General features: G+C 40.9%; 1 protein-coding gene across 2 annotated transcripts in view; it reads right to left on the bottom strand.

Annotated features, from left to right (window-relative positions):
* Positions 1–16,509, bottom strand: part of LOC140736059 (DEP domain-containing mTOR-interacting protein-like) — a 102,775-nt gene that overhangs the window by 27,380 nt on the left and 58,886 nt on the right. For both annotated transcript variants that reach the window (XM_073061782.1, XM_073061783.1), the window contains exons 7-8: positions 10,233–10,303; positions 7,000–7,104 (exon numbers count right to left, since the gene is read on the bottom strand). In XM_073061782.1, the coding sequence (XP_072917883.1) occupies positions 7,000–7,104; positions 10,233–10,303 (176 nt within the window). The remainder of the gene's footprint in view (positions 1–6,999; positions 7,105–10,232; positions 10,304–16,509) is intronic.

The raw sequence follows: 16,509 nt of genomic DNA on the forward strand, positions 1-16,509 counted from the left end.
GCCTCCAACCTGATGGCATGAATATTGACTTCTCTAACTTCCGTTAATGCCCCTTCTCCCCTTCTTATCCTATCCCTGATATATTTACTTTTTTCCCCTTCCTTTTTTCTCCTCTCTTTCTGCCCATCACTCTGCCTGTTCTCCATCTCCCTCTGGTGTTCCCCCCTCCCCCTTTCTTTCTCCCTAGGCCTCCCGTCCCATGATTCTTTCCCTTCTCTAGCTCTGTATCCCTTTTGCCAATCACCTTTCCGGCTCTTAGCTTCACCCCACCCCCTCCAGTCTTCTCCTATCATTTTGCATTTCCCTTCCCCCTCCTACTTTCAAATCTCTTACTATCTTTCCTTTCAGTTAGTCCTGATGAAGAGTCTCGGTCCAAAACTTCAACAGTGCTTCTCCCTATAGATGCTGCTTGGCCTGCTGCGTTCCACCAGCATTTTGTGTATGGTACTTTTTCATTGTGTTCATTTCCATAAAACTATCCAAGAAAATCTAGATTCTGATTCCAATTCATTTAGCACATATACATGGAAAAATAGTCAGACTTGTCATTTGCATTAACAACAGCACACCCAAGAAAATGCTGAAGGCAGCCCGCAAGTGTTGCCACAAATTCTGGCATCAAACATAGCATGCTCAGCAGAGCACAGAACATACCAAGCAACAAAGTACCTTTATGTGATATGCTACAACATTTTGATCAATTTTATTACAATATATAAATGTACACACTTTATGTTGAGATGTATCTATGTGTTGCACTCTGTAAATCTTGTTCTTCTGAACAAAAATACTGAAAAAGGAAAGGAAACAAAGTAGCACCGGCTCACGTTCTTACTGGTGTGCCAGCCCCACATCTCACTACGTCCTTGTCCTGGCCTTCAATCGTGGAGCAGAGGGTTAGACTCCAGCTTGTCCTCTAAGCTCTCCAGATCCTTGTCCCTAACCCTAACTTCCTCCTTAGTTTTTCTCTGCTCTTAAAACCACCCTCAGGAACCTTTGAAAAACAACAAAAAGCAACCAAATCTGAATCACAACATCAATGGGAAATCCATAAGGAAGTTAAATTCCCACTACCAAGTAAGAAAACTTTATTACATTGATTAAGAATTGATAGGAGCATCATAAAAGGGGGAAGCTGAAGTCTTTCCAATAATCCTGGAAAGCTTTAACCCTTAAACTACCATTGGAACATCTCACTAAATGAGATAGACAAGGAGTTGCATTGAGATTGTAGATAGAAAATAGAACAGTACAGCACAGGAACAGGCCCTTCGGCTCGCAATGTTATGCAAAATCAAATAGCTAACTAATCTCTTCTGCCTACACATTAGTGTGCCTATTTAAATGTCTCAGAAAAGTCTCTAATGTTTCTGTCTCTACCAACACTTCAGGCAGCTCATTCCAGGCATTCGCCACTCTGTCAAAAGTTTGCCCCTCACATGTCCTTTGAAATTACACACTCTCATCTTAAATGCATACTCTCGGTATTAGACATTTAAAACTTTGGGGCGGGGGGGAAATGCTGTCTGGCTGCTCTATCTAAGCTTCTCATAATCTTATAAATTTCTGTCAGATTTTCCAATAGCCTCCGTCACTCCAGAGAAAACAAGCCTAGTTTGTCCAACTTCCCATTATAGCATATCTTGATAAACCTCTTCTGCACCCTCTCCAGAACCTTGACATCTTTCATATAACGGGGTGACCAGAACAATGCTCCAGATGCAGCTTAACTGGAGTTGGATAAAACTGTAACATAACTTTCTGACTTTTGAACTCAATGCCTCACAAAATAAAGGAAAGCATGTCATCTGCCTTCTTAACCACCCTATCAACCTGTGTAGCCACTTTCAAGAAGCTTTGAACTTGGACCCCAAGCTCCTTCTGTTCATTAACACTGATCTTGTCCTTAACAGTGTATTGTCTCTTTTCATTTGACCTACCAAGATGCAACACTTCTCCCTTGACCAGATAAGCTCCAACTGCTATTTCTACTGTTTTTGCCTTTACTTCAGTATTCACTACAGAAAAGGATCTTGGCGATTGTAGGGATGACTTGCAATGAACTGAGATTCTTAAGCATGCAGATATTAAGGAAGAGGATGTGCTGGAGATTTTGGAAAGCATCAAGTTGGATAAGTCACCAGGACCTGATGAGATGTACCCCAGGCTACTGTGGGAATCGAGGGAGGAGATTGCTGAGCCTCTGGCGATGATCTTTGCATCATCAATGAGTACGGGAGAGGTTCAAAAGGATTGGACGGTTGCAGATGTTGTTCCCTTATTCAAGAAAGGGAGTAGGGATAGCCCAGGAAATTATAGACCAGTGAGTCTTACTTCAGTGTCTGGTAAGTTGATGGAGAAGATCCTGAAAGGCAGGATCTATGAACATTTGGAGAGGCATGATATAATTAGGAATACAGGCAGTCCCTAGGTTACATACGAGTTCTGTTTCTGAGTCCGTCTTTAAGTCGGATTTGTACGTAAGTCGGAACAAGTACATCCGGTATTATTTAGCGTCAGTTAGTCAAATGTTTGTCTTAGTATATGGTATATATTTTACCTTTCTATGCATATAAAACACTTAAGAAGAATATGTATTTCAATAATTAAACCACTGCATTGCTTAGTAATAATTGTAGCTTTCATCAGAGCAGGACCTTTCACATGCTCTATTATTCTCACTTTATCTGTTATCCTTTAAAATTGTTCTGATCATTGACCGACTGTAGCCTAGTGCTTTTCCAATGACCAATGTCGTTTCACCTCTTTCCAAACACTTTATTATTTCCACTTTATTTTCAACAGCGATTGCTTCCCGTCAATGGAACAGAAACACTGTGGGCGGCAGGTCCTGAGCTCCGCCAGCTCCCGAGGTCCACTGGGTCCTAAGGACCACCGCACTGAGACAGGCTAAATGGGACAAGTGGGGGCTGTGCTGGGTTTGGGTATTTGATCCTCCACAATATTCCACATGGGAATTTAAACTGGAGGTGGCAGTGTATTTTTTTACGAGGTCAAGTTGCGAGCTCAACATCAACCCGGCACGGATGGTATGGGAATCACTGGATCGACATCAACCTGGCACAGATGGCACAGGAGTCATTGAATCGATATTAACCCGGCACGGGAGTGGTCTGTCACTAGATCAAACTCGGAAACCTCTGTTCTTGAGCCCAGTGCTGATCTCACTGCGCCACCAGCTGACCGGAACGGGGGGGGGGGGGGGGGTGGTCAGGGTGAATCTTACTAAGAAATTTTAAGCCAAATACAAAGTTAAACACTCACAGTGTTAACGGCAATGACTTAAAATGGTGGACGGCGTTCTCCTTCCTCGGTTCGTAAGTACAAGTTGTCCATAAGTTGGACGTTCATAACTTGGGGACTACCTGTAGTCAGCATGGCTTTGTCAAAGGCAGGTCATGCCTTATGAGCCTGATTGAATTTTTTGAGGATGTGACTAAACACATTGATGAGGGTAGAGCAGTAGATGTAGTGTATATAGATTTTAGCAAGGCGTTTGATAAGGTACCCCATGCAAAGCTTATTGAGAAAGTAAGGAGGCATGGGATCCAAGGGGACATTGCTTTATGGATCCAGAACTGGTTTGCCCACAGAAGGCAGAGAGTGTTTGTAGACGGATCACATTCTGTATGGAGGCCGGTGACCAGTGGTGTGCCTTGGGGATCTGTTCTGGGACCCTTACTCGTTATGATTTTTATAAATAACCTGGATGAGGAAATAGAGGGATGGGTTAGTAAACTTGCTGACGACACAAAGGTTGGGGATGTTGTGGATAGTGTGGACGGCTGTGTGAGGTAACAGCGGGACATTGATAGGATGTAAAACTGGGCTGAGAAGTGGCAGATGGCGTTCAAACCCAGTAAGTGTGAAGTGGTTCATTTTGGTAGGTCAAATATGATGGCAGAATATAGTATTAATGGTAAGACTCTTGGCTGTGTGGAGGTTCAGAGGGATCTTGGAGTCTGAGTCCATAGGACACTCAAAGCTGCTGCACAGGTTGATTCTGTGGTTAAGAAGATATATGATGCATTGGCCTTCATCAATCGTGGGATTGAGTTTAAGAGCCGAGACGTAATGTTGCAGCTATATAGGACCCTGGTCAGACCCCACTTGGAATACTGTGCTCAGTTCTGGTCGCCTCACTACAGGAAGGACGTGCACATCATAGATAGGGTGCAGAGGAGATTTACAAGGATGTTGCCTGGATTGGGAAGCATGCCTTATGAGAATAGGTTGAGTAAACTCGGCCTTTTCTCCTTGGAGCGACGGAGGATGAGAGGTGATCTGATAGAGGTGTTTCAGATGATGAGAGGTATTGATCGTGTGGATAGTCAGAGGGTTTTTTCCAGGGCTGAAATGGCTAGCACAAGAGGGCATAGTTTTAAGCTGCTTGGAAGTAGGTAGAGAGGAGATGTCAGGGGTAAGTTTTTTTATGCAGAGAGTGGTGAGTGCGTGGAATAGGCTGCCGGCAATGGGGGTGGGGGCAGAAAGTATCCTTTAAGAGACTCCTGGATTTATACATGGAGCTTAGAAAAATAGAGGCCAATGGGTAAGCCAAGTTAGTTCTAAGGTAAGGACATGTTCGGCCCAGCTTTGTGGGCCTGTATTGTGTTGTAGACTCACATATTAAGTGTCACCTCACCTGGAAGGATGGTTTGGGGCTCTGAATGGTAGTGAGGGAGGAAGTGCTCCACCTGCTTATCTAACTAATCTTTTGTTCTCCAGTCTTGATGAAGGGTCTCAGCCCGAAGCATCAACTGTACTCTTTTTCCATAGATGCTGCCTGGTCTGCTGAGTTCCTCCAGCATTTTATATGTGTGGCTTGGATTTCTAGCATCTGCAGATTTTCTCTTGTTTGTGATTAAACCCTCCCAAGTAGCACTAGTAAACCTCCCAGCCAAGATTCTGGTTCCCGTCCAGTTTAGGTGCAACTCATTCTTCTTGTACAAGTTAGCCCCTGCCCAAGAAAGGTTCCAATTATCCAGGAACCTGAGACCTTATCCCCTGCACCAGTTCCTGAGTCATTCATCTGTACTGGTGACCTGTTCTATATAGGACCCTGCACAGGCCCCACTTGGGGTACTGTGCTCAGTTCTGGTCACCTCACTACAGGAAGGATGTGGAAACCATAGAAAGGGTGTAAAGGAGATTTACAAGGATGTTGCCTGGATTGGGGAGCATGCCTTATGAGAATAGGTTGAATGTACAAGGCCTTTCCCCTTGGAGAGGCGGAGGAAGAGAGGTGACCTGATAGAGGTGTATAAAATGAGGAGAGGCATTGATCGTGTGGAAAATCAGAGGCTTTTTCCCAGAGCTGAAATGGCTAACATGAGAGGGCACAATTTTCAGGTGCTTAGAAGTAGGTACAGAAGAGATGTCAGGGGTAATTTTTTTTAAACGCAGAGAGTGGTGAGTGTGTGGAATGGGCTGCCAGCAATGGTGGTGGAGGCAGATACAATGGGGTCTTTTAAGAGACTCCTGGATAGGTACATGGAGCTTAGAAAAATAGAGGGCTATGGGTAACCCTAGGTAATTTCTAAAGTAAGTACATGTTCAGCACAGCATTGTGGGCCAAAGGGCCTGTATTGTGCTGTAGGTTTTCTATGTTTCTATTTCTTCCCTGACTAGCACATGGCACTGAGAGTAATTCAGAGATTTCTGTCTTGGAGGTTATGCTCTTCAGCCTCTTCTCTACTCCCTGTACAGGACTTCTTCCCCGTCTGCCTCTGTCATTGGTGCCAGTGTACACCATGACTTCTGGTCGCTCACCCTCCCCCTTGAGAATATTCTGCAGTTACTCTGAGACACCCTAGACCCGAGCACCTGGGAGGTAATACATCATCCCGGTCTCATTTTCATGCCATAGAATCTCCTGTCCATCCCCTTAACTATCAAGTCTCCTTTTACTATTGCCCTGCCTGACTTTTCCTTCCCTGCTAATCCTTAGGCCGTGCCACTGGCTTCCTATGACGGGACATTCCCCCCTTTCAGTAGATAAAGAGGTATACTTGTTGCTGAGGGAAATGGCCATGTGGAACCCTGCATTTCCTTTACACTTTCTGGTGGTCACCCATCTACTATCTGATGCCTACATTCTGGGTGTGACCACCTCAGTAAGAATTTCATCTGTGAGGTTTTCAGCCTGCTGGACGGCCCTGAGTACACCCAGCTCCAGTTCCCGTTACTTGACCTTCTCAGTCAGGAGCTCAAGTTGAGTGCACTTCCTGCCGATGCATTCATCAGAGAGACTGTTAGGTATCCTGCAATCCCACATCTTACAGAAGGAGCATTCCATTGCCTCAACTCCCATCCTGTTTACACTTGTTATACCTTTGGTTCGAAATTCTTAAGCCTAAACTCTACAGTCAACTAAATGATTCCAAAAGACGCAACATTTAGCCTCCGTCTATTCTCGCTGAGACCTGTTGAGCCAAAGCCTCCCACTCCAACAATGACCACTCTACAATGGCCACTCCACTTAAACCTCACTTCTTTTTATTAGCCCTTGCTAAGTTACTAATAATCCAAGCAATCTCTCGCTCTGCAGAAAAGTCCTGGGAGGTCCCACTTGCTTTTTAACTACCGGCGCATAAACTCCACAATGAACTGTCTCCAGCTCATCCATGACCTCCCGCTCTGTAGACTGGTATTGAAAGATCTCCCATTTACAACATAAGGAATTGCAAGGATGAGGAGGAGGGATTAGATTGGGTAACGGGTTGACAACAGTCTAGCTTTGAGAAAGTGCATGGAAAATGGGATTATGCCTTCAAGCAGGCTTCAGGCTCCATGCCATACCTATCAGATTAGGGCAAGAGTTAAGTTTCCTCCACACAGCTCCATACAAAAAAATTATACCTCACAATCCTTTAATTTCCCATTTTCTCCATTCTTGAGAACTCTTCAGTGAAGTTGTTATGTAGTTTCAAAGTAAGGGCAGACTACTGCAAAGATTATAAATACAATCAAAACCATTACCTTTATTCCAGCTGCTGCAGCTGGCCCTCCCGGATCCACAGCTTGGATGTAACATGGTCTTCCTCCTCGCACCACAAAACCCCATCCCACTGCATCACCCACAATCTGAAATTAAGGGAAGTATACACGAGTTAACCCTGCTTTATCTTTGAAATGGTGATTATTATGCACAATAATGAGCATATTATTTTGAGTCATCATGGCCAAGTCTTGAGGCATATTTGAAACCTAATTCAATGTGACTGTGCTTTAGAGAGAACAATGCCATTGTGCTGCAGATGTAATTGTGTGCTTCACAGAAGAGGCTTCTGGTTAGAAATTTAAGAGCTTCCATTTTCCCTTTTATCCCCCAAGTGCAAAATGGATGGATATGTGGAAGCCTCAAGCAGCCTCAAGCACTCACAATCAAAATGATGGTCTTGGTAGTAAGGAGGTCTAAGAGAATTAGGTGCAAATTTCAAGTGTGCTATTTTAAACACAAGAAGTTAATTGTACTTGTAAAATTTAATTTCTAAGCCTCCATGTAAGCAAAAGAGTCTTGCGATATCTACACTCAAGTATTACTTAGGAGTTATTTAAACCCATGGATGTTAATGTCTTTGTTAAACAAAATACCTCTTTGTTGTTCAGTTGAGAGGTTAGATTCCAAATCAAATATGCTTCAGCACTGTTTGTTAAAGAAGTAATGTTGATAAGTTAGTTTGTACAGAGGCACTTCAACAATTAGAAAAGCATCTATGGAAAATTCCATTTGCTGAGAAACAAAGGATAGAAGGGGTTATGCCAGTAGCTTCAGCAAAGTAAAATTACAGTTGAAATATATTAGCCACTTCACTTGTTCAGGGTTTAGAAGGAATGTGAAGGCAAAGCAGGTCAAAAACAGTCATGAGGTATTGTATGTGTTTAGGAGTTGGAACATTATCAGTTAGTGCTCTGCTTTTATGCCAGAAACTTGAAGGTGACAACAATGTCATGAATGAAATGATTGTTCTTATTCAGTAATTGTGCAAATCAAATAAAGTTAAATGTTCACAGATAACAGAAAAATGTACAAAATTAATATATTCTCTCAATTAGATTTCAAAATATTTTAATCTGAAGCTCACATTAAAATAAAAGTCCAATTAAAAATGAATTTATTTTGTTTTGGTTCTTGACCTATCAACATTGTTTTATTATTTAAAAAAAACCCTTTGTCAATATTAGCACAGCTCACACAAGGTAACTGGCACAGGCATATGCTCACAACCTCCTCCATTCAGCTGAAGAAAGACAAATCCACCCACTTTAACCCATAAATTGTTCTTCCAGCCACAATTTCTTGATGGCATAAATGAAGTAAAATGAAGGTGCTCTTTTATCCAGTAAAGTTTCTTTGTGTCATTTATTCTGTTTGGTAACTCTTCTATTAAGTGAATTTTTTTTTTTTGCAGCATTAAAAGCACTATATGTATGGAAGTTGGTACTGTTGTAGTAGGACCTGTATTACATTTGACACTAATGAGTTAAATACCTGGAAATTGAAAGGCCTCTGCTGTTGCTAAAATAGGTTTAAATACCAAATGAAAATCCTCCTCACAGCCAATATTTGCTGTAAAGGAAGTAGGGATGAATATGCTTGTGAATCTATGTATGTTTGGTTTAACTACAGCAACAAACTCAGACTTTCAAACATTTCAGCTTCAGGGTTCCATCCTTAAACAAATAATTGAATTAAATTCTTAAAAGAACTTAACTCTTTTTTTACAAATTTAATAGGACCCAAACTTTGTATCTAAATTTTGTGCTTTGATTCACAGCATTCTACTGAGAAAGAACGGAATGCTTAGGTATTTGTTACTGGTGGTCGATTGGTTCTCATGATATGGTGCCACTTCCACCAGTTTGATTAATCAGCATTAACCATTTGCAGAGGAACCATCTTAAAGGAAGATATTCCTGTAGATTTTGGAAAATAAAAACAAAGTTAAACTAGAGGAAATAAATGGGCAAGAACAAGCTGATTGCTTAACTTTTAAACAGATTTGTTCTGCTAGCTCTGCTTTTCTTGTATAGTGTTGGTACAGTTATAAAGCTGTTCCTAACAGAGGAGAAATTTTACCACTCTAACACTGATGATGGTTCAGTATTGTGGTGTCTGCAGTGAAGTTGGATTTCGCAAAGACTCTTAACTCACAATTCATCCTTATTTGCAATATATATAGATATATATATAAAAAAATGTCAGAATGTTGCATATTATCTCTGAAATTCATTGTGAACTTAAACATTACAATCATCCCCAGCTAGAATTATGGTCTGGAAATTCAAAAGGAAGAACTTTTTTAAAATATATTTCTGACATTTATCTCTCCTCTTTCTCACTGAGGCCATGAATTAATATATCTTAATCAGCTCAATGCTTCCACTAAATTAATCAGAGAAAACAAGTTTCTTTAGAATTGTACAGGATACTGTAACTGTTAATCAATGCCCATAGTGTTTTACTGAGTAAATGTGCTCAAATGTGTACATGGATCTTAAGGGTCCAAAACAGGATTGGATGCTGCACCTCCAACATTTAATTTCTCATTAATTTAACAAAGATAGATGTTAGCATTTCCATGATCAGGTGTAGTCCTGCTGCCCACTTCTGTACCGCAGTCTGGACTGACATAAGACAGGTAAAACTCCTGGACTTGAGGAGAAGGTAAATGCATTGTATTCAATATTTCAGTAATATTTGATTAAAGTTGCAAATATATTGTTTGATTAGGCATTCTTTGTTTGTTCATTATGGGTTACATACTAGTAAGTGAATGGCATACGTCATTACGCTGCCACATCATACGTGAGTGCCTCACTAAAGAAAACGAAGTAGATAAGACATGTCCTGGCTGTTGGTGTTTTTCTTTTGATTCGTTTCTGGAGTTACAAAACATAACTGTAAAGCCCCAACATTTGGTGTTAACGGCATTAAGGAGGGCAGAATTAGGCTACAGAGATCTAATTCTCAGACTTGAAGGGACACGAATGCTGTTTCCTGAGAAACCAGGCCCAGTGGTTTACAAAAACACTTCTGTACAAAGATAAAATTGGCTCTCATACAAGACCTCATACAATTTGAGATAAGCCTGTTTATCTCTCTTGTGGAAGTATTTTAATTTAGTCAATTCAAAGCTTCCATTTAGACTTTGTAACAGCTCCACTGCTCCTGTAGTAACTGTTTAAAGCTTCAAGGAATGCACACTTACTGTTAGTGTTTTCTTTAAGTAAGGTGCTCCTGGTGACAGGAGTTCTTCATTAGTGACCGGTCTCTTCAACACTATAACAATAACCACTAGTGAGTATTTGCACAAAGCATGTTAACATTTTTTTTTTAAAAACAATAAAATAACTCAATGCTAGAAATCCACTGAAACCTTCCCTGGCAGGATTTTATCAATTCATGGAAAGGTGAATTAAAGGTTAGTACAATTACAGAAACAATTAACGTTGAATTGTGCTACTGTGCTTGTTGGGGGGAAAATTCCACTTTGAATGCCTGCTTAATACCCAACTCATCTCAGGCAGGCGATTGCTTCGAGGTATCACCAGGGTTTCTATGCCAGCTGCAGGATTCCAGTGGGTATTTGGATGTCTGAATAGCTGCATAACATACGAGACAATAAGCTGCTAAATAGTAGTTCAAATAGAGCTCTGAATAATGGCAACACCGTCCTGTCTACACAAGCCCCAAATCAAACAAACCAGTCAAATGAATCCATGCTGAAGCAGGTTGCTTTGCAAAGCAGGCATGTGTTGGTAAAATACATTCTGCTGCCTGCAGTCTGTCATTTAAATGCAAGTCTGGTATAAACATGAAAATGAGGCCTATGAGGCCTAGACACCACCCACAACTTGCCAATTTTAAATGCAAGTTAAAAATTAGTTTCCACCTCTTGGTTTAGCCATTGTTTTAAAATTGCCACATCAATGCATCATACCTTCACAGCTAATATCAGCATGGGCACTTGTAAGTATTGTTATTTTTCTAATGGGTACAGAGGTTGGCACCCCACTGCCCCATGCTCCTAATTATAATGAGCAGCTGCCTAGATTGTGTATACCAATGTTAAATAGATCTTGAATCCCAAGCTTCTTGACTCAGGTGTGCTACAAGAGTGATGATCAGCTTTTTACCATTCAAGAGCTTTCTTTGATAAACCCAATTCATGACCTATGGGAAGCACAGTTTCTGACCAAAAATGTTTACATTGTCCAGAAATAAATTTCTAAAAAAATACTCAGGTCGTGTCATTAAAAGATTCTGAGCAATAACTACCTTTGATGGGACATACATTATGTGCTTTGGTTTCACTCAAAAAGAGTTAAATTGCTTTCTGTTGCCTACAACACTTACAAAACATTTCCAAAGAAATGTGACTTTTTTGGTAATTAGCTTTGAATTACATTAAATCATCTTAACTCAGAATTTAACAGGCTTTATGCTTCAGTAAACTTGGAGTTTATTGCACACACTAAATTTCAAAGACGTGATCATGCCAAACAAAGGCTGTAGATGGGCGAATAGGAACAAGGACAGGGCTGTCTAATAAATAACTATTTATGGTAATAGCCAACTATGGTACTCCAAAACAACATACGAGACTTATTAATAAGTAAAGCATACTGATTGCAATGTTGTTGCTATATAAAGTGGAACACTTTTAAATCCTTACTGTTAATTAATATCCATTAAACATTTCACAGCTATGAATGATCTAGATCAGTCCCAACCTGGGGTGCAGGACCCCTCCATTAATGGTAAGGGTCAATGGCAAAAAAGAAGTTAAGAAACCCCTGTCCTAACAAATAGCACAACCTCTACAGCACACACAGTTTAAAACAAATTAGCACTGGTCTATGCAAGCAGGATATGTAGATATAACAGAAGTTAAGTCAACCTATGAGATTAGAAGTAAGCATAAAGGTTCATTGAAAGGAAACGAGAAATCTTTAATTGTGCTGTAATTTTGCCATAAATAGTGGTTATTACAACAAAAAAATATATAATCTCTTGAAAATTAGATGTTTAATCGCAAGAATACTTTTCCAATCACCTCAGTATTAGCACTTTTGAACACAAATGTCTTTCTTTTTGCGATTTCTTGTGGTTGAGGATGACTAGCTTCAACCCTAATTCCAGGGGTTCTGAGCTGCTGCATAAGGCATCTTGTGACCCACAGACTTTGCCAGAGATCAGGAGCAGAATATTTGATGGGATGGCAAGTGACTGGGTTAAGAGAAGGCATTGGAAATGGAATTGGTTTTTTGGTGTACGTATACTGCAACAGAGTGAAAAGCTTGTCCTGCACACTTGTTCATACAGATCAGATCATTACACAGTGCATTGAGGTAGTGCACGGAGAAAAAAACAATGCATATAAAGTGTAACAGTTACACAGAGAGAGAGTGTAGTACAGGTAAACAATAAGGTGCAGAGGTCAAGATTCCACATCTACTTTGTCTACTCCTTTCTACATTCGTAAGTTTTCAATGAAATCCCCCCCATCCTAAATTCTAGTGTACAGACCCAGACCCATCAAACATTCCTCATATGATATCCCTTTCAATCCCAAAATCATCTTTGTGAACCTTCTCTGAACATTCTCCAATGCCAGCACAACTTTTAGATGAAGAGCCCAAAACTGTTCACAATACTCAATGTAAGGTCTTACCAGTGCCTTATAAAGCCTCAGTATCACATCCTTGCTCTTGTATTCTGAATCTCTTGAAATGAATACTAACATGGCATTTGCCCTCCTCACCACCAATTCAACCTGTAATTTAACCTTTAGGGTGTTCTGCACAAGGACTCCCAAGTCCCTTTGCATCTCAGATTTTTGGATTTTTTCCCTATTTAGAAAATGGTCTTCACATTTATTTCTTCTACCAAAGTACATGACCATGCATTTTCCAACATTGTATTTCATTTGCCATTTTCTTGCCCATTCACCTAATCTGTTCAAATCATTAGCAGCTGATCCATTTCCTCAACACTACGTGCCCTTCCACCAATCTTCGTATCATCTGCAAACTTGGCAACAAAGCCATCTATTCCATCATCAAAATCATTAATATACAACATAAAAAGAAGCGGTCCCACACCGACACTCATAAAAAGCAGTACCACACTGACACAACTACTCACTGTCAGCCAACCAGAATAGGGTCCTTTTATTCCCACTCACTGCCTCCTACCACTCAGCCAATGCCCTAACCATGCCAGTAACTTTCCTGTGTTACCATGGGCTCTTAACTTGGAAAGCAACCTTACGCCCTTCTGAAAATCCAAATATACAACATCCATTGTATTCCTTTTATCTATTGTACTTGTAATCTCCTCAAAAAAATTCCAACAGGTTCATCAGTCAATATTTTTTGGGAAAATCTCCTGGGAACTTTAAATTCTCATAACTCCCATCAGCTTCAACACTGCTGATGTAGACAGAAGCATGTACATTGCCCTCCTTCCTGAAGTCCATGACCAAGTCTTCTGTTTTGCTGGTACTGGGGGAAGATTGGTGTCATGACATCATGTTACTCAGCTCTTTCCTGTATTCCGACTTATTGCTATTAGAGAGTCAACCCACTACATAACACTACATAATTACGATACTCAATATGCAATTCATAATTAATCAAAGCTCACATTTTATTGTCTCTGCACAAACAGCAACATAATGACGACGACCCCGGGCCAACAACTTAGAACATGAATTCTACTGTTCTCTCTGTATCAAAACTCACTCAGACAACTTGTCCAATTTATAGCACTGAAATAAGGGGATCTTCATTGGCCAGATGATTGATCCTTTCTCTCCCACCCTCTTCCTCATTCAATAAGATCATAGCTGCTCACGCTGTGGGCTTAACTTCACCCTCCTGCCCCTTCCCAATAGCTCTTAGCTCACTAGCTATGGAAATACCTGTCTAACTGTGTCTTAACTATACTTAATGACATAAACTCCACTACCTCCCTGGGCAGAGAATTCGACAGATTGACTACTGTCTGGGAATAACCATTTCTCATCTATTTCCCCAAATCTTGAGGCAATGTTTTGTAGTTCTAATCTCACTTACAAATGGAAGCAACTTCCCTACCTCTCTCTTATCTATTCATTTCATAGTTCCAGGCAACTCAATCTCTCCTCCTAGGTTTAACCCTCATCTCCAGAATCAAATTTGTGAACCTCCTGTTTTTCCTCAAGTAAGGATCTGAGAACTGCACATAGCACTCCAGGTGCAGCCTCACCAGTACCCTCTATAGTTGAAGCATTACCACTCTGCTCTGAAATTCCCTTCCTTCAGCAATGAAAACCAATGTTCCATTTGCCTTCTTGATAACCTGGTGTACCTGCAAACCAACCTTTTGCAATCAGGCACAAACACTCCCAATTCCCAGTCTAAACACAATGCTGCAAACTTTCACCATTTAAAAAATCACCTGATCTTCTATTTTTCCTTAAAAAGTGGATGACTTCACATTTACAAACTCCATCTGCCAAACCCTTATCCACTCACTTAACCTCTACAGAATTTGTTTTTCCACTCAATCTAGTGGTGTCAGTAAACTTAGATATAATACACTTGGTCCCCACTTCCAAATCATTGACATACATCATGAACAGCTCTGGGGCCAGAACTGACCCCTGCAGCACTCCACATCCATCTCTGCCTTCAGCTGATTAACCAATCTTCTAACCAAGCTAATATTCTAGCCCCAACTCCATGCATCCTTATCTTATAGATAAATCTTTTCTGCAGTATTAATCAAACATCTGTCAATCCAAATGCACAACATCCACCTGTTCCCCTCTATCCACTATGCTCATTATATTCTCGAAGAATATAAGCGTGTTTGTCACCCCCACATCCCCACCCCCAATTTCACCTGGAGGTTCTTCCTCCCCTCCTACCACTTTCTTACTCTGACTACTTATCTTTTTTCTCTCCCAGTCCCAGTGTCTCTGCCCAAAACATTGACAGTACTCTTTCCATAGATGCTGCCCGGCCTGCTGAGTTCCTCCAGCATTTTGTGTGTGAAGCAAGTTTGTGAGTAAGTTTGTCAAACAGGACCTGCTGTTCATAAATCCATAATGTGTCTACCTGATGGAACCACTACTATCAAACTGTTTATTTCTTCCTTAATGATAGCTTCAAGCATTTTCCCAACTGCAGACATCAAGCTAACTGGTTTATAGTTACCAGCCTTGCCTGCATACTTTTTACAATAGTGATATGGACATTCACTGTCTTCCAATCTGCCAAAGCCTGATCAGAGTCTAGAAAATTTTGATAAATTATCACAAATATGTTTACTATAACTTCTGCCATTTCTTTCAGTTCACTGGGATGTAATCCATCAGGAAGGGGACTTGGTAAACTTTAAACCCACTGGTCTCACCACCACCTCTTTAGTGACTACAGTGGCATCAGCTGCAAACTCGTGGATGGATTTGGCCACACAGTCAGGAGCATCCAGGGAGTAGAGTAGGGTGCACTCTTAGGGAGCACCAGCATTCAGAATAACTGTGGTGGAGTTGCTGCCTGTCCTTACAAATGTGATCTGTTGGTCTGAAAGTCAAAGATCAAGTTGCTGAATGAGGTATTGGTTCCCAGGCTCTGGAGTTTGGTGATGAATTTGCTTGAAATAATAGTGTTGACGAAAGAGGTGCAGTCAATATACAACAGTTTGACATAGGCGCCTTTACTATCTATTTGCTCCAGAGAGGAGCGTAGGGCCTGGGAAATTGTGTCTGCTGTTTCAGCAGTAGGCAAACTGTGGTGGGCAAACTTGCTTGCAAAGCTGAAGTTAATGCATTCCATGAGCAGCCTCTCAAATCACTTCATGGCTGTAAATGGCAGAACTACTGTGTGTAGATGTTTAGGCACATTATCTTATTTCTCTTGGGTACTAGAATGATAGTGGTCTTCTTAAAGCAGGTGGGAACCACAAACTAAAATACAGAGAGATTTAAAATGTTTGCAAACACTCCTGCATGGTTCTCCTGTGGGTTACACTGGGTTTTTCAGTCTTGCCATGAAGGAACTTGTGATTCTCAATGACAACCTAAGTGCTCTTTTGCCATTTTGTGCAGTCTCATGAATTTCTTGCCATGATAGAAGCTAGAATAGAAAGTCTGTTACAGGAGTCGAGTAGTCTTTGTCACAGAACCATCCAAGAGGTAGACAAAATTGCAATGTCTAAACAGAAACTGCCTAAGGAACAAATTGTGTTAATACTGTGGCAGGGGCTAGCATACAAAGACCAATATCGGTTTAGAGGTGAAACTTGCAGAAAATGCAACAAAGTAGGACACATACAAAGAGCATGATGAACAGACAAAGTTAAATGGACTGTACAGGGAAGAGAAAAGGCAAAAAAGTCAAATTGCAGTTTCAAAAAGAGCACTAGTCTGCATGCTGTTGAGGAAAAATCTGATAATGATGACAGTGATATTGGAATAGGTAGCCTTGAGATTTACA

The sequence above is a fragment of the Hemitrygon akajei genome, chromosome 11 (assembly GCF_048418815.1).
Source record: "Hemitrygon akajei chromosome 11, sHemAka1.3, whole genome shotgun sequence".
NCBI classification, from domain to species: Eukaryota; Metazoa; Chordata; class Chondrichthyes; order Myliobatiformes; family Dasyatidae; genus Hemitrygon; species Hemitrygon akajei.